This window comes from Bos javanicus, chromosome 7 (genome assembly GCF_032452875.1).
Source record: "Bos javanicus breed banteng chromosome 7, ARS-OSU_banteng_1.0, whole genome shotgun sequence".
NCBI classification, from domain to species: domain Eukaryota; kingdom Metazoa; phylum Chordata; class Mammalia; order Artiodactyla; family Bovidae; genus Bos; species Bos javanicus.
In genome coordinates, this window is record NC_083874.1 from 22,818,099 (window position 1) to 22,841,242 (window position 23,144).

Below are 23,144 nucleotides of genomic sequence, written 5' to 3' on the forward strand. Positions count from 1 at the left end.
GAATTCCAGATTCAAACTTAGGGACCTGGGATTTCCCTGGCAATCCAGTGGTTAATACTCTGTGCTTCCAGTGCAGGGGTCGGGGTTCAATCCCTGGTCAGGGAAGTTAAGAACCCACATGCCAAGCTGTATGGCCAAAAAAAAATTTTTTTAATTAAAAAAAAAAAACAAAAAACAACCTAGGAACCTAAAACCACCACCAAAGTATTAAAACTTTAGCACTCTTTAGGGATATATGCATTTTAACTCCTAGAGAGATGATACCTTAATCCAAAGTAAAGAATGTTTGCTGCTGCTGCTACTGCTGCTAAGTCACTTCAGTTGTGTCCGACTCTGTGCGACCCCATAGATGGCAGCCCACCAGGCTCCCCCGTCCCTGGGATTCTCCAGGCAAGAACACTGGAGTGGGTTGCCATTTCCTTCTCCAATGCAGGCAAGTGAAAAGTGAAAGTGAAGTCGCTCAGTCGTGTCTGACTCTTCTAGACCCCTTGGACTGCAGCCCACCAGGCTCCTCCATCCATGGGATTTTTCAGGCAAGAGTACTGGAGTGGGGTGCCATTGCCTTTTCCAAGAGAATGTTTAATAACATGAATTTCAGTTACTGTGACAGGTGAGTAGGGAAGATCATTTGAGGACCATTTTCTTTCCACAAATCAAAAAATTTAGGTGGGTTTCTACGAAATAAGCATGTCACAAGTCTGGATTTCCTCCTTTGCGGGTTCCCAAATAATCCAAAGACACCAAAGGCTGCAGCTCAAATACTAGACAACAGTTCTTGAGGGCTCTGGCAAGTGCCCTCCTTCTTTCATGCTACAAACGCTCCCCTGGTCATTTCAGTCACTCCTGAGTTCAACTACTATTTAGATACTGATGCAAGTCCTATCTCCAGCCCAGAGCCCTGCAGCTCACATACCCAGCTGCGTACAGCACTTCACCTCTGCCTCTAGCTTCACTGAACTCTACTTCCTCCCCGCCAGTCCTCTACTGCATTCCCATTCAGCTCCCCCATCTACCCAGTTCCCCACACCAAAAACAAGGGTATTTATTATCCTTGCCTCCTGCCCTTCATTCTCTCCCTCCATAGCCAAGTAACCAAATTCTCTCAACTATTTTTCTAACCTGTTTCTTCTCAACCCCAAAACCACTAGTCAAGGTCTGGGCACCACCACTATGTCTAAAAAGTTCATAATAATTGCAAACTGATCTCCTGGTTGCCTGTCTCAGTCCCTCCAATTCATTCCCATTTCAGCTAGAACAATCCTTCTAAAATCAATGTCTGATTGTGTTTTTTTCCTACCTTAATACACCCTTTAATGATTCACCATTATCCTTAAGAACAGTTCAGTTCCTTAATATGATTTCCAAGGGCCTTTATGGTTTGGTCCCCATTTTTGTCTTCAACCTCATTTACTGCCTCTTCACTTCATAACTGTGCATTCAACCATTCTCAATTTCTTTTTGCTTCTCAAAAACACTAGGCTCACTCTCTCTCTTGCTTCTGGAGCATCATACTTACTTACTACCTCTGCAGGACATACTCTTCAGAAATTGACATGGCCATCACTTCCTTTAGGAAGGCTTCTCCAACCCTCTAAACCTATGATGGGCACTCTTCCCATGTATCATGTGGACACTTACTCTGCAGAATTTATCAATTCTGGCTGTACCTACAAACCAGGGAGGGAGGTGTTACTTAGGCCCAGAATTTCAGATATTGAAGTTCGGGAATATGCCATCCTGTTTTGGGTGCCACATCTTCAGAGACATTACTAAACTGGAATGCATCCAGAGAAGAGAAAGCAGGATGGCAAAGAGTCTGAAAACTATGCCACATAAGAGAGTTAGCCTAGCAAAAAGCACAGGGAAAGATATGACAGCCTTCAAATAATCGTGGGTCTTAGTATACAGCATGTGAAGAGAGAAAAAAAGACTTACTGTGGGTTGATTGTCAAAGAAGATGGATCAAGAGCCATTAACGTACAAGTTTCAGAGAGGCCTCCAAAAGATACTGGGTTGTCTAGAAAAGTAGTGAATTCACAGTCACTAGAAGTTTTATAGATCAGGGACACTAAAAATGTTCCTACATTTGAAAGAATGTCAGACTAGACGATATCTAAAGACCAAACGAATCCTCAAGATTTTAAGACACCTAAATTCATAAAATATTTAAAACATAACTAGGTAGCAACTGAATTTAAAGTACATTACTTAGCCCGCCCAAATAAGAATAACTTTCTAAGATGTGAGATTTAACTGCCTGTTTCATAAAAAAAAATCAGAGGAATTATTAATCATAAAAATAACTATATTGTTTTTCTACATTAATGAACTTTTTAAAGGAAAAAAATGAGACATTTTCAATTACAACGAAAGAAAGGAGAGTCTCCTTTCTCTTTCGACTCTGTGAAAAAAGAGAGACACCCCTCAATGCCAATTTGTCAATTTGTTTATATACAACACATTTCTCCAAGGGTAAAACAGCATCTAAAAAGGCTTATTTGGGACATACTAACTTTTAAAAAGATTTTGGAGGCTAACAAATATGTGGTTTCTGATTTACACATGGGAAGGAGCAAAAAGGCAAGGGAGAATTTTAAAAGGTTTCCTAATGTTTCACACAAGTGTAATGGCTATGGGCACAAGAAAAACTACTAAGAACGGGGGGGAGGGTGTTTGTCCTTTCTGCAAAGGAAGCTATTTTTGCATGAGTGAGAATAAAAACACAAAAAAAGAATATAAGGTATTCATCCTCATGGTATGACTTAAAAAAAAAAAAAGCACATAAAATGTCTAAATTAGTAACTCACTGTCATGTTTAACTCATTACTACTTATAATCTCCATACTCTTTTACCAGATAGGAGAAAAAATTTATTTTCATTAAAACATCAGCTTCAATAAATATGTTGCACTCTTAAGCATGATGAGATTTTTTTATTTCTCTCCATGAGAACAACTTTACAGTAAGAGTAAAATAAACTGTAAAACATTATCTCTCTGTACAACTTTCCAAAACACTTCTGCATATAAGAAAGGCTGTACGTGGAGGCAACCTACCCTGGGAAATACTGCTATGGGTTGGATTTTGTCCCATTCTCTGTCTAAGCTCGCTCCCCGCCCCCCCACCTCAAATATGCTGAAGTCCTAACCCCCAGGACCTCTGAATGTGACCTTATTTGGAAACAGGGTTGTTAGTGACGTAATACTGGAGTAGGGTGGGCCCCTAAATCCAGTATGATCAGTGTCATTATGAGAAGCTGGCCTTGTGAAGAAAACAAGACATACTAACAGAAAAACCACACGCTGACATCAGAGGCTGAATTATGCAACTGCAAGCCTGGGGAACACCAAAGATTGCCAGCAACCCACCAGAGGTTAGGGCAAGGCAAGGAAGGGTTCTCCGACAGGTTTCAAGAGAAACAGGGCCCAGCTGACACCTTCATTTTTGACCTCCAGCCTCCACAATGGCGAGAGAACAAGTTTCTGTGGTACTTCACTGCGGAAACTCCAGGAAATAAACACACCTTCCATTTGATTAGAAGAGTGAAAAAAGTCAAGAGAAATCTCAATGTTACAGTCATAATCACTGTAACTCATTACCCAACTAAAACAGGACTTGGCCTTCCTTTCCAACAGTCACCGTCAGCACGGTCTCCAGCTCATCACAGAAGTGAGCACACGTTTCTATTCACTACCCCATTTACTCACCATCTAGGAGAGGGCTGTCCGGGCCACTAGGGTTTACAAGTGTGTGTGTTTCCATGGTCTTCTATTTGGACAGTTTTCCACGTACTTACATCTTAATCACTGATTTTGACTAGACGGTACAAATACCTAGTAAAATGGGACGTAACGTGTTTCACCCTTATTCTCCTGTCCACAAAACACCCTTCATTCCAAAGATGACCATTAATTGGTTATGTATCTTTCCTCTGAGATTCCATTCATTTAGAAAAATATATCATGAACCTGACAGACATCAGGGTAACATATTCTGTGTATTATTCTGCTCCTTGGTTTTATTGCTTCATGAATGTGCCGATCATTCTGTATATGTAGGACTTAAATTATTTGCTGAGTATTCCACTATATAGATGCATAACACATTTAACCAGTGTCATAGAGACGGATATCTAGATTGCCGCCACTATTTCCAATAGTAATCACAAATGATCCTGTAATGGCTATCTCTTTATTATCTTTCCACTTTCCACTGAGTCCTTTCTTTGCTACCCTATTTAAAATGGCATTCCCTATTCCCTAGCCTGGCTCTCCTTATCTTGTTCCCATGCTTTCCTTTTTCCTCATAGTGCTTTAATTTTTGTTTGGCATTATACATGCATTATATATAATGTATGTATTAAATATAACTCATTTTCATCACTAACCAGAATGTAGGGTCTTATGAAGATACATATTTTTATTTTAGTTTGCAACTGAACACCTAATACCTGAGTGACTCGCACACAGCTGAAGCAGTTAAGTGTTTACTGAATAACTGAATGTTTTTATTTAAGCCCACGTAAGATAACACAGTGCTCACTTTGGGAGCACATATACCAAAAAAAAAAGAAAACACTACATAACTAAAAAGTACATCTTCCCTTCAAGGCAAAATAAGTCACAGTTCCCAAACTGATCAGTAACTTGTCCTCTTTATCTTGTATTAATTTTCCATTGTGTCAAATGAAATTGTTACATTTTAGTTTGATTCAGATTTGATGTACCCTGTGAACTTAACTGAGCCTACTTGACCAAGCATAATGTTTTCTGCTCCTTCAGAATATTAACCCAAATAGCAGGTGCTTAATTGAGTCTGCTTCGCTATAGCAGTGGCCCTCCTACACTGACAATATCATTAACATGCAATTTCTTCTACCAGCTGTGCTTTTTCAGAGAGTGACTCAGCATGGTATTATTTCTGGTAAATGCAGAGGGGGCTGAAATCTCAACTTATCTTGAGAAAGTCAGAACATATTTAATTTGCCCCAATTGACTTAATAAGGAATGAAGATGTGATAAATCGCATCACTGTCTTGCAGAGAAGGACACGAGGGACTAAAAGTACAAATTGTTCATTGAGAACTGAAAGTTGCGGGGGCGGGGGGGCGGGAGACTTTAAAGAAAAATAACAACAAATGGAAAATAGATTCTTACCCATTTTCAGATTAAAATCTGACAAGCCTGCTGCTTGTACTATAAAAATCTCTCTAAAGGTTCAACTGTTCAATATACAACTTTATAAGTATATATATTATTATTATTTACTACGAAAATCTCCATTTGAAAGAAGACTGGCAACCAATAGTTTATTTCAAGAGAATGCAGCTGACTGGTTTCCTAACAACTTTAATTCCACACATTTCTGCACAAATACAACCAACCATGTCTGCAACCAAGAGCCAAATAAACCCTAAATCTAGCAAAGCAATCATTAGGAAGGTTAATGGGTATTGGGTCATGTTTATTACAATAGCAGCACTTTGAAAAGTTCTTTATGCTTAAGAGCAGAAGCGGAAACATGATATATGAAACTGCAAGGTAACTTAGATGTAAATGACAATCTTGATCTTATATGTATTCTGAAAATTGGATTTCTGAAAAATAATTCACATATTTTAAAAAACAGTTATGGCCATATAACAATAACTTGAGACTTTTTTGATGAGAAAAAGGAGTGTATTGGATTGCTTATGAAGGCTTTCCCAACACCCAAAAGTTTTCATGCTAAACATTCCCTTCTAATATGTTTAAGGTTTTCTTTTTTTATACTCATCTCTGGAAAATCAAAAATTCATCCTGCTGTCCAGTGTGAGGTAGAGATCCAGTTTCCTTTTTTCTTCTCCTAATTTTTATGTTTTAGCAGTCTCTTCCATGAGGTTCTGATTACTATGTTCACTGCTCCATGAACCACTGTAAAAACTACTCTATCTCATCATAAAGGTCAATTATAAATTTGTCCAAGCTTTCAAGGCAAAATTTAAAAGTAAATGAGATAATTTACTTAAACACACACCACCAATTAAAGCAGAAGATAATGTTGTTCCGCTAACTCAAGGGCCTGCAACCTAGTGCCAGGTGTGACGCTTTCCAGGAGGTACACAGGTCTGCACAGCTTTAAGGAAATCAATCTCCAGATCTCCACCTCCCTCCTGTACCCTTTACTAAAACTGATGTGCATCATTCATTCTTTTTCCACCTTCCCTGTCACAGTAGCCCTCCCACGTTATAGAAGACAGTCATACTTTTACTTGTCATAAAGCTTAGTAAGGAACTTTGCTTCCAAGAAATTGCCAGGGCACCAAAGGGATAACTGGGAGGATAAGGAAGAGTCTCATATAAGCACAGCAAGAAATACTGAAAGAAACTCATGGCAAAAAACTCCTTACCTGATCAATCAATTAATGGCAAGACTCCTTACCTAAACAATCAGTGTTAGAATTCACAAGTGAAAGTAATTATCCAGTGGTTGTTCAATGCAGAAACTGCCGTTTTTATTAGAACTGAAAAAGTAGATATTTCTGACAAGAAAACATATCCACTTTGGCTGATTTGACAATGAGGACTAACAAGTTTTATAGCAACATTTTCCATGAAAATGAGTAAGCAGAACCCACGAGGTCACGATTTTCGGAAAGCAGTGTTTGTTTTTTGCAACGAACTCTGATACATATGGTATTTCAAAATCAAAATATGCACTGCTTAATTTTTCACAGAATTAGAATAAAAAAATTAACAATTTGTATGGAAACACAAAAGGCCATGAATAGCCAAAGCAATCTTGAGGGAAAAACAGCTGGAGAGTCAGGTTCCCTGACTTCAGACTACACTATTAAGCTACGGGAATCAAGACAGTGTGGTACTGCCACAAAAACAGAAATACAAATCAATGGAAAAGGATAGAAAGTTCAGAGAAAAACGTATGCACCTATGGTTAAAGGAAGTAAGAATATATAATGCAGAAAAGACAATCTCTTCTATAGGCAGTGCTAGGAAAACTGGACAACCACACGTAAAAGAATAAAAGTAGAATACTCTCTAACACCATACACAAAAATAAACTCAAAATGGACCAAAACCTGAAATTAAGGTTGGATACTACAAAACTCTTAGATGGAGACAAAGGCAGAACACTGTTTGACATAAATTGCAGCAAGATCTCTTCTGATCCACCTCCAAGAGACATGAAAATTAAAAAAAAAAGGGGGGGGGACCTAACTGAACTTAAAAGCCTTTGCATAGCAAAGGAAACCATAAATAAAACGAAAAGACAACCCAGAGGATGGGTGAAAATGGAGGAATTGACAAGGGATTAATCTCCAAAATATATAAACAGCTCACACGGCTCAATATTAAAAACAAAAACAAAAACCAGTGCAATCAAAAAATGGGTGGAAGATCTAAAGAGATACTTTTCCAAAGACATACAGATGGACAAAAAGCATACAAAAGACGTTCAACATCACTAATTGTGAGAGAAATGCAAACCAAAAGCACATGAAAGTATAATTTCTTACCAATCAGAATGGCCAGCAAAAAATCTACAAATAAAATATGCCAGAGAAGGTGTGATGAGAATGTAGATAAGATAGAACTGTATGTAATCCCACTCTCGGGCATATATCCAGAGAAAATGTAACTTCGAAATGATATATGCACCCCGATGTTCCCTGGGGCACTATTTACAACAGCCAGGATATGGACGCAAGCTAAATTCTTTCACAGAGAAACAAATAAAGATGAAGTACATATATACAGTGGAATATTGCTCAGCCATAAAATAGAACAAAATAATGCCATTTGCAACAACATGAATGGACCTAGAGACTGTGAAACTGAGAGAAGTCAGTCAGAGGAAGACAAATACCATGGGTGTGGGAGCTAAAAAAAGGTACAAATGAACTTATTTACAAAATATCAATAGGAACAGTCACAGGTGTTTGTTTTTTGTATTTGTTATTTGGTTACCAAGAGGGAAAGAGCAGTGGGAGGGATAAAGTGGGAGACTGGCACTGACATATACACACTGCTATACGTGAAATGGATAACTAATAAGGACCTACTGCATAGCACAAGGAACTCTCCTCAATATTCCCTAATGACACAGGTGGGGAAAAAATCTTTAAAAGAGAGTGGATGTGTGTGTGTGTGTGTGTGTGTGTGTGTGTGTGTGTACACATAAAAAACCTGATTCACTCTGGTACAGCAGAAACTAACACAACATTGTAAATTAACTACACTCCAATAAATTTTTTTAAAAAATGCACTGCCTGGACTTCCCCGGCAGTCCAGCAGTTAAGACTCCAGGCTTCCAAGGCAGGGGGCGCGGACTCAATCCCTGGTTGGGAAACTAAGATTCCTGTATGCTGAGTAGCGTGGCCAATAAACAAATAAGTGCATAGCCTATATTTATCCTCCTCCTCCCCATTTCAGAAATAAAATTCCCAGGAATTAGAATTATTCCACGCTACAGTTATGAATTAAAAATCTGAGGTAATTATGAAGAATCAAAAGTTCTTTTTTAACAGTAGTCTGAAATGCTATAATATGATAATTACTGGATGAACCCAAAACAGTAACATTCCTAACAGTGAGTGATCTTGCTTTTCTTGGCTGAACAAATTTGTATCAGTAATATACACAGATATAGCTATGGGCATTTTTTTCTAATGTTTCTTTTACTCTGATAAAGAAATAGATGCTATGAAAAGTATAGAAATATACTATTGTATATTGTGAAAATATAGAAATGTTTTAAAATTTGGTTATCACTATCCCCCAAAGCTATAGACACGGAATAGTCGTACGTGTACAGCCGTGTACCTACCACAGCACTCTGACGACGACTTTCCCTTGAAACTCTCCAAAACAGATAGGCCATAAGGTGTACCTAATTTAACCACTTCTCTTTACTAAAACTTTTAAGTAATTTTCAATTTTCTTCAATACAAATAATGCATCATTGAACATTTCTGGATAGAAAGCTTTTTTCAGGATAAAAGAAACATGGTTGATCCATGCAAAGGAATAATATTCACTACAAAAAGGGGTGAGTACTTACACACACTAAAACATGGCTGAACCCTGAAAAACAAACACTAAATGAAGGAAGCCAGTTATAAAAAATGCAAATGGTACAATCACTTTGGAAAAGTTCAGTAGGACCTCAGAATGTTAAACGTCAAGTTACAACATAACCCAGCATTTCTACTCCTAAGTATATATCTAAGATAAATTAAAACATACATCCATACAAAGTTCGAAGTAAATATTCAGAGCACCATTATTCATAATAGCCCAAATGTGGAAACAAACCAAATACCCATTAACTGATGAATGGATTAACAAAATGTGGTATAGATTCATACAAATAACATTCAGCCAGGTCAGAGAATGAAGTGCTGATAAATGGTACAACAGAGATGAACCTTGAGACATTACGCTACGTGAAGAAAGCCACGCACAACAGGCCACAAACTGTATGAACTCACTTACATAAAATGTCCACGCGAGGTAAATCCAGAAAGAAAACAGACTAGTGGTTGTCACAGGCTGGGAGGAAGGGAGGAATGGGGAATGACTGCTAGCTTCTTTTAGAAGTGACAAAATATTCCAAAATTAGATAGTGGTGATGCATGCACAGAACTTACATATATACTTTTAAAAGGTGAAATATGATTTATAAATGACAATTCTGACACCAACTGCGATGTGAAGAAAACACCAATGTCAAGCAACTCTCTAACACCAACTGGGGGTCATACAATTCACCTCAATTCTGACAGTATCTACCTACAGATAGCATCACATCCTGTAAGTTAAGGGCTCAGCCCTTTGAGACTGCTCCCCTGCCCTTCAGAAGTCACATTATAAACCCTGGTTGTCACTGTGTTTCTGAGCTTCCCACGAAACTCCTCAAAGGTTTGATTAATTTGCTAGATCCACTCACAGAATTCTGAGAAATACTTCACTTACTAGACCACCAGCTTATTAAAAAAAAAAAAAGGTATAATTCACGAACAGTCCTGTGATACACTGGGCAAGTCACGGGGCAAGGGGCACAGCGCTTCCATGTTCTGAGGACTCCACGCACTCAGCACCTCCACGTGTTCACCAGCCTAGAAGTTCTTCGAATCCCATCTTTTCAGATTTTTATGGAAGTTTCATCACATGGAAATTGACTGACTGAATCATGGCACTGGTGATTCAACCTCCAACCCCCTTCCTCTCCAGGTCAGAGGGGTGTAGGACTGAAAGTTCCAACCCTCCACTAATCACTCCCTCGGTTTCCCTGGCAACCAGTCCCCAACCGCACAAGCCTTTCAAAGTCATTCATTAACATAACAAAAGATACCTTACCCGCTCTCCTCACTCTCCGAAATCCCAATAGTTTTGGGAGCTCAGTGCCAGCAACAGGGACCAAGACCAAATAAATATTTACTACAAATCACAATATCTGAATAAAGTTGTTACAAAAAAAGACATTAACATCCTCCCTCAAAAAAAAAAAAAGGGTAGGGCGTTAAAGGAAGGTTACTTCCTGAGGGTTTACTCTTAGAGGCAGAAATACGACTAGCAAATATGATATTTGCCAAACTGTATTCAAAAGGGTTCTACAGGTTTATATGTTCTCTCTAGCAAGGCATTTAGTATCTACGTCACTGTACTGGGGTGAAAAAGCACCATTTCTTAAATCTTAAATATGAAAAAAAGAGACTGGCTATTGATTATTATTAAAGTTGAACACTTCTTCCCTATTTCAGTCATATTTTTCTTTTGCAAAGGGTCAGCTGGTTAGTTGTTGGCCTTTAATATAGACATCTTTATGTATGCAATTGTTACACATAAACATTTTTATTTCTCACTAAACAGAGAAATCAGTTACTTTCTTACCATTCTGGCCAGCAATAATTAACTCATCCTGAGTTCTACTTCAGCCTTTAACTTTAAAGTTTTCCATGAGGTCAAAGTACTCTTTAAAAAAGTTGCAATAACCACTTTCCCCTCAGATAGGCAGACTGATGTGGCACTACAATGGAGTCCACTTGGATGACATATATTCCCACTTTCCTGAACACAGATCACTTTTAAGGTAATTGTCCAAAGTGACTTGCAGAGATACTTTCAAATAATACCGAGCAGTAAAAAAGAAAAAAACTATTAACACCTTCTACAGGCCAAAGTAGAAGTACTGTGTACTTCATTTAATCCTAACAAACCTACTACCCTAACTTAATCTAAAAAGAACACAAAAATCACCAAGGGTAAGATCCTGCCATAACGAAAATATATGGCAGAGTTATGAATCAAACTGAGGTGTGCCTGATTCTAAAGTCCACATTCTTTGTGCCACTTTATAGCTTTTCCCAAGCTATCAGACAAGACTTTGAATACGAGTACTGCCAGTTACAACGTGACTAATTATTTCTAAGCTTCCTCAGTGTATATGTACCATTTTTACAAATACAAAGTCATTAGTCACAAAATAAATATAAAAATGGGAGGCTTAAAAATTCACTGTAAAATGGAACTTTTTTAAAATACCAATTTTTAAAACAGCGAGATGGAATAATTCTAAACACTTATCTTGAATTTATCAAGATTCACAATACCTACCAACAAGCAAAGGTTCTTGCATATCCATTTAAACAAACACGTGATCACTCAGTGAAAAACCGTTTTTTAGGGACTGACTGCCAGTCCTCACTTTAGCCAACGAATGCGTAATTTTTTCAGCAGAAAAAGCCACATCAACTACACTGCTTTTTATTCTCCTTTACCACATGAGAAATGTTTTCAGCAATATATGTACTATCCAGGAAGTAGCACCATGTGGAGTAGCAGAAATGGCTACGTTAGCTACCAAAGAGAGAAAGACTTCAGCGCCTGGTGAGCAAGCAGTAACACAACACGGAACAGGACAAGGTCGAGAAGAACAAAACCAAACCAAGAAATCACCTACTCTACCCTATGTAACGGATACCACTGTGGTAACAGAAAAGTCATTTGAATTATACAACTCTCACAGGACCCTTCATTAGCTTTATTTATTTTTTTATTTTTTCTTCATTAGCTTTAAAAACTGCTACTTTAAGACCAAACCATCTACCTGACAAGATCAGGACTGATATCCAAAGGATACAACACACCAGTAACAATCCCACAAAGATTTTCACATTCATGAAACAAAAAAATAACCTGAACAGTAAAACAAGAATCCATATACCAACATTTTCATTTTCCAAGAACTCATTCACTTAAAAAGGGTAGGATTATCTGATAAAATTAGATGAAGTCCTTCAATAAAACACATTTTTCTTTTAAAATATCTTAGTATTAAAGTATCAATATGATTTGGGGCAAACCAAAAAATAGGAACTTAGGTACAGCCCCCCATTTTATACTAGGGCTATTATTAAAATAATTCTTCTGTACATAGACTCATGTACTGTTTTCCTTAGCTGGTATAATACAATCAGGCTATTGTGCAATGGTAAGAGAGCTCTTAAGAAAACAATTAATGCTGAAATAATTCTTGTCTTGAGGTAACTTACTACATTCTACTCTCCTCCATAAGCACCATTGTTTTCAATCACAACTTTAGTTTTACCCTGTATCAACAAAATTTCCACTCTGTAAGATCCTTTCCAACAAATAATAAAAAGTAATGCTTTTATAAAGATCACACTATTTGGTAATGTACGACATTATAGAATAGTATATGTACTAAGATCTTGCTTTTGTAGAAAAAAGCAATTTGTTGATTTGTCTGGAAGGACATTCATCAAAACATAACTAGTAGATATCTTAGGTAGTTATGTTAACTAAGTAACAGTTATCTTAGCAGTTATCTTAAGGATTATGGATGTGCTTTTATTTTTTAGATTTTATGTGTATTCTGATTATCTGCATTAAACACATTATTTTTTTTAAGCTTGTGCATAAGACAGAACAATGTGAATTAAAGAAATCTGTGAGCCACATTTTATTCAATACCACCAATTCAAACCCACATATTCAGAGTTAAGATAATGCAATTGTTACTCAAGAAATGTTACTGAAATCTCCTCAGTCAACAAGGTTCAGTTTTTAAACAATAAATTCCTTCAAACAGGAAAATGGCGCCTATAAGAAAGATGTAGCTTCATGTCTGTTTTTACAACTGGGGGGTAAAGGTGGAAAATGGCTTGGAATGCCCAGGTGACCACAGATAAGGAAGACCACAGGGAAAAACTACTAACACTTGAGAGACAAGACAAAATAACTTCATTGATTTAGACACTGATTCGTAAAAGAAATCACAGAAGAGCAGAAAATAAATAAATTAGAGATAGCAAATACCTACAGGATGATAAAGGGAAAAAGAAAAAGCCAGAAAAAACTGAATGTTCGTATATTTGTGTAAATCATTCTGAAAAGCAAATTTAAAAAATTATCTAACAATTTATAACTCAAATTGAACCAACTCTGGTTTCTTCACCAGGAAAAGCATGCCTTTCAATTAAGACTCAGTAGCAGACCCAACAACACCCTTAGAAATGCAAGACCTCCTGTGCCTGCTTTTGCAAAGAACTAGTTAAAAACGAGGTAAACAGCTAAGCAATTAATATATAAACAGCCAATTTTTACATATTAAATCAATCTAGAAGTAATTGTCAGAAGTGAAGGGAATGCAGTTTTGAAAAGACACACAAGGTAAAGCACAAAGGTAATTTTATTAACTCATATGAAGAAAGTATCTTTCAACCATAGTAAGTAACTCCACTAAGATAAACCATAAGAAATTGCCAATATTCAAGCATTTTTTTTAATCTATAAAAACAGCAATTTCATATGGTCCCACTAAGAGGTCTAGTGATTGATATTTAACAACCATCTCTCTGGGGGAAAAGGCCCTGGTTTATAGCTTTTGCCCATTTTCCACTGTAACCTGTCAATACACCATCACCGAACACGAAGCTGGAGAGATGCATACAGTCACACCATCAGCTCACCAGCTCCAACACACCCCTGGTTCCACCTAATGCTCTGATCAAAGGATCAGCAGCATGGTTCCTAAAATCTTCTCCTTCTCTAAAACAAGCTGCTGCCTGAATTATCCAGTTTCCCACTTATGCTATGAAGAAAGTAAAACAGTGATGGGGGGCACGGGCTATTTTAAACTGAGCAGTGAGGAAATGAGTTGATATTTGAGTGAGATCTTAAAGATAAGAGGCCAACCATAGGGGGAAGACTATTTTAGGCAGAGGAAACAACCCATGTAAAAGCCTTAATAAGGAAAGAACAAGCAGGACATGTTTAAGAAAACAAGCGTTAGCGTGGCAGGCACGTAGTGAGCAAAGATGAAATGCTCCTGAGAGGGCGGCAGGGCTGCAGCACATACACAGCGGGGTTTTATTTCCCGGATGAGTACAGCTTGTATTCTACTCTGAGTAGACTGGAAGCACTTTCACACAGTAGTTTGATGAATGTTAAAAGAATGAATGAATGCATACTTCAGTGAATCATTTTAACAATCCCTTATGAGACTTAGGTCAAAGCCTATTAATCTTATTACCCTTCTCAATATAATCATTCTGGTTACTTCACAATCTATGTAGAACGTTACGAAGTTAAAGCAATGTAAGTATGATGGGCCTAACCTATGAATATAGCTGAAATAAATGTAGTAGTGGTTAAGACTATCCATCAGTTCAGAAGTAATTATTTTATTAATCCAAGATGGTTATTTCATATGTGAAATACTAACATATGAATTCAGATGTGAAATACTAACATATGAACTAAAAGTACAGAATGACAAATTCAATACTGTAGGAAAACATTTACTAGCATGTCATCTGAAATGACTTTACACAGAAGGTAAGAAAGTTTTTAAAAAATTCTAATAGTCATATGTGTTCATATAAATTGTATTTTAATTTCCTATTTAATGTGAAAGAAAAACAAAATACCAAGCCTGATTTATAGATGTTATTGTTTAGTAGTTAAAGTATGTAACAAGCATAAACAAGTTAAATTATACTTGCATACTACAAATCTGTAAAGATTCATACATGTCCACACCTCTATGATCATGAAAATTAAGTCCGTATTATTAGCCACAGAACAATCTGTCAGACAAGACAATCGGGACAGAAATTACTACATATTATACAAAAACAGTTAAATAGTTAAGATTGGTTTATAAGGAATATATGCTTGCACATAAAAAATTACTCATTCAGGAGTATCTAAGCCACCTATCTCAATAATTTATTTAAAAGGATTTCTTTAAATCAATAGGAAATGAGACCTGTAACTCAGGAAAAAAAATTTTTTTTAAATCTTGTCTCATCAGAATGAAATAGTTTGCATATACTCTTGAACTCTCATTTCCTACCTAAATAGCAGGTTAAGTTGAAGTTTAAATATATTCAGTATCTTTCATTAAGAACACAAATATACATATAGTATGACTCAACAGGCATGCACACTAACATACCTAGCTGCTGCTTTACCACAGAATACAGTAACTGTGCTGAGAGATACTCCCCCTCTCTTGTGAGGGTGAGTAAACAGGCAGTCCAGTACCGAAAAGAGAAGACTCAGTAGCAAATTTTTGTACCCTGAACATCCCTCCCGCAAATCTTGAGATTTCTGTTTGAGCAGTCTACAGAAAAAAAAAAAAAAAAAGCTAAGAATACTGCCAGGAAAACTACTCTTTTGGTAATGGCAACTGCTTTCCTTTAATAAAAGGAGTTTGGCAACAGAAAAACAATTAGTTTTGCTTTCAAGTCTCATTTGAGCCCATATTCCTGATAAAGCAAAGGTAAGTGCAGTCCCAGTGTCTACATCCATGTAAATCAACAAGACTCAGAATTCAAGAAACAAAGCCTAAAGAAATATGTGCTCAGTCGCATCCAGCTCTCTTCGACCCCAAGGACTGCACACCACCAGGCTCCTCCGTCCACGGGATTTTCCTGACAAGAAGACTGGAGTGGGTTGCCATTTCCTCCTCCAGGGGATCGTCCCAACCCAGGGATCGACCTGTGTCTCCTGCACTGCAAGCCACCAGGGAAGCCTAAAAGAAACATGCGGCAAGCCAACAATAGTTTTCTTCTTAGAGTGGCTCCCTACTTTGAAATTTGGCTTTCCTTTTCTTCATTCCATTTACCTTAACCTCTTTCCATTCCTTTCTCACTTCCTCTGCTGTTTACCATTTTCCTGGGTATTCTCACCTTCTATACAAAAAATTCATTTCAAACTTATCATTTTCTCTTGTATCTAAATTTGTGTTTACTTAATTCTTATGGGACTATATGGTTTTAGGTGAAATACTTTTAATTGAAATACTTTTACTTTAGAGAAACATACATATAAGCTGTTATCAAAGACATGAGTAACAAGCAGCCATTCACTTAGCAAATGTGACGCCCATCAGGTACCAGGAAACCTACGTTTCTAGGGTGGGACAAGCCAAGGAAAAACTAGTAGGACATGTCATCAGAGAGGTCAGCCACACAGATGATGGAAGACCTGGCAGGCACTGTTGTATTCTGGCATTTACTCTAAATGATATGGAAAATCTCCAAAGTGTTTTGAATACAGGAGTAAAATAATTAGACTTTCATTTCAAATGGACTGCCCAGGTTGCTACGTTCATGAGACCAGAGAAGAGCAAAAGTAGCAGGGAGACCAGACAGGAGATGACTAATAACACAGGCGAGAGATGATGGCTACGTGGGGGAGGGGCGCGGGGGTGGGGAGTGCAGATGAAGACAGAAAGCTGTGGTCATGTTTATTCTTTTTTTAATTTTTAAAAAGTTTTTTTGTATTTTTGCTGAACTGGCAAAACACACAAAATTTCGTTGTGGCACACCGGCCCCATGGCATACGGAATCTTACTCCCCCGGGGCAGGAAATCAAACCCACATCCCCTGCAATGGAAGGATTCTTAACCACTGGATCACTAGGAAGTTCCCGCATTTATTCTTATGGTAGATTTTAAGGTAAATAAAGGACACATTCTCATGATACACTATTGTGAATTAGTGTGAATGTGTAACAAAAAGGAATCAAGAATGTCTACAAAGTTACAGTCAGAGAAACAAAGATTCAGTTCAGTTCAGTCCTGTCCGACTCTTTGTGACCCCATGGACTGCAGCACACCAGGCCTCCCTGTCCAACACCAACTCCCAAAGTTCACTCAAACTCATGTCCATCGAGTTGGTGATGCCATCCAACCATCTCATCCTCTGTCGTCCCCTTCTCTTCCTGACCTCAATGTTTCCTAGCATCAGGGTCTTTTCAAATGAGTCAGCTCTCCGCATCAGGTGGCCAAAGTATTGGAGTTTCAGCTTCAACATCAGTCCCTCCAATGAACACCCAGGACTGATCTCCTTTAGGATGGACTGGTTGGATCTCCTTGCAGTCCAAGGGACTCCCAGGAGTCCTCTCCAACACCACAGTTCAGAAGCATCAATTCTTAGGTGCTCAGCTTTTTTATAGTCCAACTCTCACATCCAAGGCACCCCACTCCAGTACTCTTGCCTGGAAAATCCCATGGATGGAGGAGCCTGGTGGGCTGCAGTCCATGGGGTCGCTGAGTGTTGGACACGACTGAGTGACTTCACTTTCACTTTTCACTTTCATGCACTGGAGAAGGAAATGGCAACCCACTCCAGTGTTCTTGCCTGGAGAATCCCAGAGATGGGAGAGCCTGGTGGGCTGCCGTCTATGGGGTCACAGAGTCAGACACGACTGAAGTGACTTGGCAGCTCAGCAGCTCACATCCATACATGACTACTGGAAAAACCATTGCTTTGACTAGATAGACCTTTGCTGGCAAAGTAATGTCTCTGCTTTTTGATATGCTGTCTAGGTTGGTCATAACTTTTCTCCCAAGGAGCAAGTGTCTTTTAATTTTATGGCTGCAGTCACCATCTGCAGTGATTTTGCAGCGCAAACAAATAAAGCCTGCCACTGTTTCCCCATCTGTTTGCCATGAAGTGATGGGACCAGATGCCATGATATTTGTTTTCTGAATGTTGATCTTTAAGCCAACTTTTTCACTCTCCTCTCACTTTCATCAACAGTTTTTTTTTTTCATCAACAGGTTTTTTAGTTCCTCTTTACTTTCTGCCATAAGGGTGGTGTCATCTGCATATCTGAGGTTACTGATATTTCTCCCGGCAATCTTGATTCCAGCTTGTGCTTCTTCCAGTCCAGCATTTCTCATGATGTTCTCTGCATAGAAGTTAAATAAGCAGGGTGACAATATACAGCCTTGACATACTCCTTTTCCAGCTGGGAACCAGTGTGTTGTTCCATGTCCAGTTCTAACTGTTGCTTCCTGACCTGCATACAGATTTCTCAAGAGGCAGGTCAGGTGGTCTGGTATTTCCATTTCTTTCAGAATGTTCCACAGTTTGTTGTCATCCACACAATCAAAGGCTTTGGTATAGTCAATAAAGCAGAAATAGATGTTTGTCTGGAACTCTCTTGCTTTTTTGATGATCCAACGGATGCTGGCACTTTGATCTCTGGTTCCTTTGCCTTTTCTAAATCCAGCTTGAACATCTGGAAGTTCCTGGTTCATGTACTGTTGAAGCCTGGCTTGGATTCAGTTGACATTTAATAAAATGAGGCAAACTGGAATAGGAACAACCACTGGAGTGGGAGAGGGAGGAAGGAGAATGAGGAGTTCAGTTCTGACAGGTTAAATCTGGGATATCTAACTGAAAATGCTGCCTGGCCAGCTGAAGGTTAGGAAAGAGATCCAGGTGAGAGATAACATTCTTAGCCTGAAATACATGATAATTCCAGCTAGAGGCTGAGATGAGATCACAGAAGACCATGTATAAATACAGAAGAGGTCTAAACATAGAGGTCTAGAAAACTGCCTTATTTTTCAGAAGTTGGGGCAACAAAAAGGAACCAGCAAAAGAAAGTGAAAATAAGCAGTAGTGTCCCAGAAACAAAGGGAGGAAAGATTTCAAAGACGAGAAACTCACTGACCACTTTCAAACGCTTTAGCTGCTACATCCAGTGAGTAAGATTGAGAACTGACTAGGGAATTTGTTACCAAGGAGGTCACCAGTAAGCAATCTCAACAAGAACTGTTTAGGTAGCAGGGAAGATGAGAAAAAAAAAAGAAATTTTGTGCTGGATCCAAGACAGAGAGGGAGTGCTGGTGGCCACAAATAACAACTCTTTTGAAGAACAGCAGCTGAAGAAAAATGTGCTATTGGAGTACGTTTGTTTTTAAAGATGAGAGATATTTTAGCATATCTTCATGCTGATAGGAATAATGCAATACATATGGGAAACACTAATGAGACAGCTCACTGGCTGGCAGAATGGGATGAATCCTGAGGCAATGCAATGGCCCTGACAGGAAGTGGACACAACCAAGAGCAAGAGAGGACGTGATGATCATAGCAAATAGGAAGTGCATACAGTCTGGGTATAGAATCGAGGAGACATGCAAAGTTTTCGCCTGATTGCTTTCATTTTTAATACACAGGAAACAAGGTCATCAGCTGAAAAAGAAGAGAAAAGAGGCACCAGAGGTTTGAGGGGATGTATAAAATAGTCATTTGGGCAGCTGGTGGAGTAATTCCACCAGGGATCCATTGATACTACGATTAAGGACTGTGAACAGCACAAAGGACCCTCCTTGGCCAACACAAATGGAGAACAAGTCAGCATAGGAATGTCTTCCTTGATTCAAGCCCAGCTGCCAGGTATCAGCTGGACTGGAAGGAGAATTGGATGGGTGGGTGGGGAGGAGGGAGGTTGGCAATTACCAGGTAAGCACATGAAGTGAGAGGCCCTGAACAAGAACTGGATCTGAGTGCTCAGTCATGCCAGACTCTTTGCAACCTCATGAACTGTAGTCCACCAGGTTCCTTTGTCCATGGGATTCTCCAGGCAAGAATTCTGGAGTGGGTTGCCAGCCCTCCTCCAGGGAATCTTTCCAGGGATTGAACCCACGCCTCCTGCATTTCCTGCATTGGCAGGTGAATTCTTTGACACCTGGGAAGTCCAAAAGAGAACTGAGGATATACAAAAGCGAAAAATTTTAAAGTGGACTATGGATTCAAAGTACGGTAAATAATCAAGCACGCATGTAGAAGAAGGGGGCTCAGGGCACTTAAAAAGGGAGCAGCAGCAATGAATCGTAGGTCCCAGACACAGAAGTACAGTTCAAGTGGGGGGTCATCAACAGAAGGAACTAGAGAGATAGCAAGCTGAAGCTGGGACAGAATGCTTGGAAGTGCGTCCTGTGAAATAATAAAGTACAGGCGGGTCTGGTTAAAATGTAACAGAACTACTTTAAAGACTAAAGCAAAACCTCTCCCCAGGCAAAGTGAGCCTGCAGACGAGGGTAACTAGAAGCCTAAGGGACTAGAGCTGAAGAATACTGCAGGAATAGTAGCTGGAGGTTCCCACACATGGAATCCCCAAGAAAACCATTTCCAGCACTCCTCTAGAGCCAGCTTTGAACAAACTGTCCAACTCAGAAGGCACAGAGGCTACATGAAAACCACACCTGTCCCCCCAGGCCCCTTTCCCCACCGAGGTGGACCCGGGACAGGTGATTCCAACAGCATACTAAAGAGGAGCTGGCAAAGTGAAAAAGAGAAGCTGATTCTCAGGACTCTCCCTCCAAAGTAGACCTCTTGCTCTGAAGCAGTTCGGAGCTACGAAGAAAAGTTCTATGGCATGGAAGAGTTTGAATACATTGTTATTCTGAACACACGCCTTCTAATGACAAAAATAAAGACTGTGTACATGTTCATCACTCAGTTATGTCCAACTTTTTGCAAACCCATGGACTGTAGCCCATCAGGCTCCCCTGTCCATGGAATTCTCCAGGCAAGAATATTGGAGTGAGTAGACTTTCCCTTTTCCAGGGGGCCTTCCTGATCCAAGGATCAAACCTAGGTCTCCTGCATTGCAGGCAGCTTTTCTACTGTCTGGGCCACTAAGGAAGCCCCTAAAATAAGACTATTACTGACAAATAAGCAGAAGACTTTTTACCACCTAGAACTAGACAAGCTACCTGGTTTTCCTAAGGGCTGGAGATTCAGGGAAAGACAATCTCCAGGGAGGCCTTGAAGATACAGTGAGAGAAAGTAAGTTGTTTTCTGCTTAAACTCTTATCAAGTCCCATCCATTGCATCCCTACAAATATCCAAGGGCTCCCACTACTAGGTGCTGCTGCTGCTACGTCGCTTCAGTCGTGTCCGACTCTACTCGACCCCAGAGACGGCAGCCCACCAGGCTCCCCCATCCCTGGGATTCTCCAGGCAAGAACACTGGAGTGGGTTGCCATTTCCTTCCCCAATGAATGAAAGTGAAAAGTGAAAGTGAAGCCGCTAAGTCGTGTCCGACTCTTAGCAACCCCATGGACTGCAGCCTACCAGGCTCCTCCGTCCATGGGATTTTCCAGGCTAGAGTACTGGAGTGGTTTGCCATTGCCTTCTCCGATATTAGGTGCTAAATATATCCAAAAAATTCATTTTTGCTTTACTGAGCAAAAAGTTAACACAGATTAAAGTAAATGAAACAAAAACGATTTTGGTTTAGTACAAGATGCTTACATACATTTAATTCTAAAGATTTAATAAAAAATCTTAGTCTTCTCCTTTTCTTGAAATTGTTTTGTTATTTTTCTAACTTTGTGAATTACAAGCTTAATTTACACACATTTAAAACCAATACTTATTTGTTGGGACCTCTCCGGTGATCCAGTGGCTGAGACGACACACTCTCCCAATGCAGGGGGCCCGAATTTGATCCCTAGTCAGGGAACTAGATCCCACATGCTGCAACTAAGAGTTTGAATGCTGCAACTAGAGATCCTGCATGCCAGAACTAAGACCTAATGCACATAAATAAGGAAATAACTTTTAAAAAAGAAATGCTCATTAAAAGATAAAATAATCAATACTTATTTAAGAAATTATAATAGACTCAAAAAAAAAAAAAAAAGGGAAGAAATCTTAGCACGAATTTCTGGGTAAGCTTCCAAATGGAAACAGTGCTCAAAATTCAGTCACCCTCAAATACACCTAAATTGAACACGGCATTATCTAACGCTTTCTAGGAAAAAGAGGGAGTCTGTTCTATTACAATCCATTTTGACCAAAATAGATTTGCAGGTATTTTAATGGTGTCGTGATAAAGATAACTCATCACCAAATTCTGGGCTTTCAGTTCAAAAACTCCCTTTGGATGAGGTCCCAGAGCAGTTTCAGCTAAATCTTGCCCTGTTCGTTACTTGTCAGTATTATAGAAAGTGCAACTGAACTTAAGCTTTGAACTGAGGGAGCAGAACGTATAAAGTTAATAATTAACAAGCTAAATTCCAAGTTTTTCCAGGTAGTATGAATAAAATCAGAATAAAAGCCCTCACCAAACCACTGAAGATAAGCACCATGTTTCACTCAGTTCCTCTCAAGAATGCACACGGAACCCATAACGTCCCCCTCTGAAACACACCTGAAACTTTACTAACAATTAATATTCAATAAATGTTAAAATATTATTTTCATAAGAACTGAGATTAACACTGAAATAGATGAAAATCAATATTGCAACTGAGAGAAAAGTCTTATGGAGCCTTAACAAAGTATTTGAGACTCATCCTAAAGCAGATGAGAAATCTTTCATGATTATCTTCTTTCACAATAGAGACAACTGGGACCTAAAAACACACTAGCAACCGATCCTACTGAATAAATGTGAGAGATGAGGTTAAAGCACTTTTCGAATGTTAATTGATAGTCTCTCTCACAATCTATTCAGACAATATGGGCACAGTTGCAGTATGTCTTACCAGTGTGTTTCTTAATAACTTTACTAATTACATCTGATAAAGAACACACCTTCTAAATTATACTAAAGGATATTACAACAACAACAAAGACAACTGCCTACAAGTCAAACATATCTTGACGAAAAAAGCATCAACACACTTTAAGTGTTCCAACAATTATTAAGCGGAATGATGCTCAGATTTATTTAGCCTCAAAACATTATAAATTACTCCAAGGTAGGAAATAATGCCTTGAAAACACAGTATTTTTGTAAGGTACAACAATAAAGAAAGTCCAGTCATTACGAGTTCTAATTTACTGGTAAAATTATTTAAAC

The 23,144-nt window shown here is 38.7% G+C and overlaps 1 protein-coding gene across 8 annotated transcripts in view; it reads right to left on the reverse strand.

The window, feature by feature from the left end:
* CDC42SE2 (CDC42 small effector 2) overlaps positions 1-23,144 on the reverse strand; it is a 119,388-nt gene that overhangs the window by 93,057 nt on the left and 3,187 nt on the right. The window contains exon 3 of one of the 8 annotated variants that reach the window (XM_061422874.1): positions 1,936-2,017. The exons of 6 other annotated variants lie outside the window; for them this stretch is intronic. In XM_061422874.1, coding sequence (XP_061278858.1) covers positions 1,936-2,017 — 82 coding nt within the window. Of the gene's footprint in view, positions 1-1,932; positions 2,018-23,144 lie in introns of those variants that run through there. One more of the 8 variants, XM_061422880.1, reaches the window with a different exon arrangement.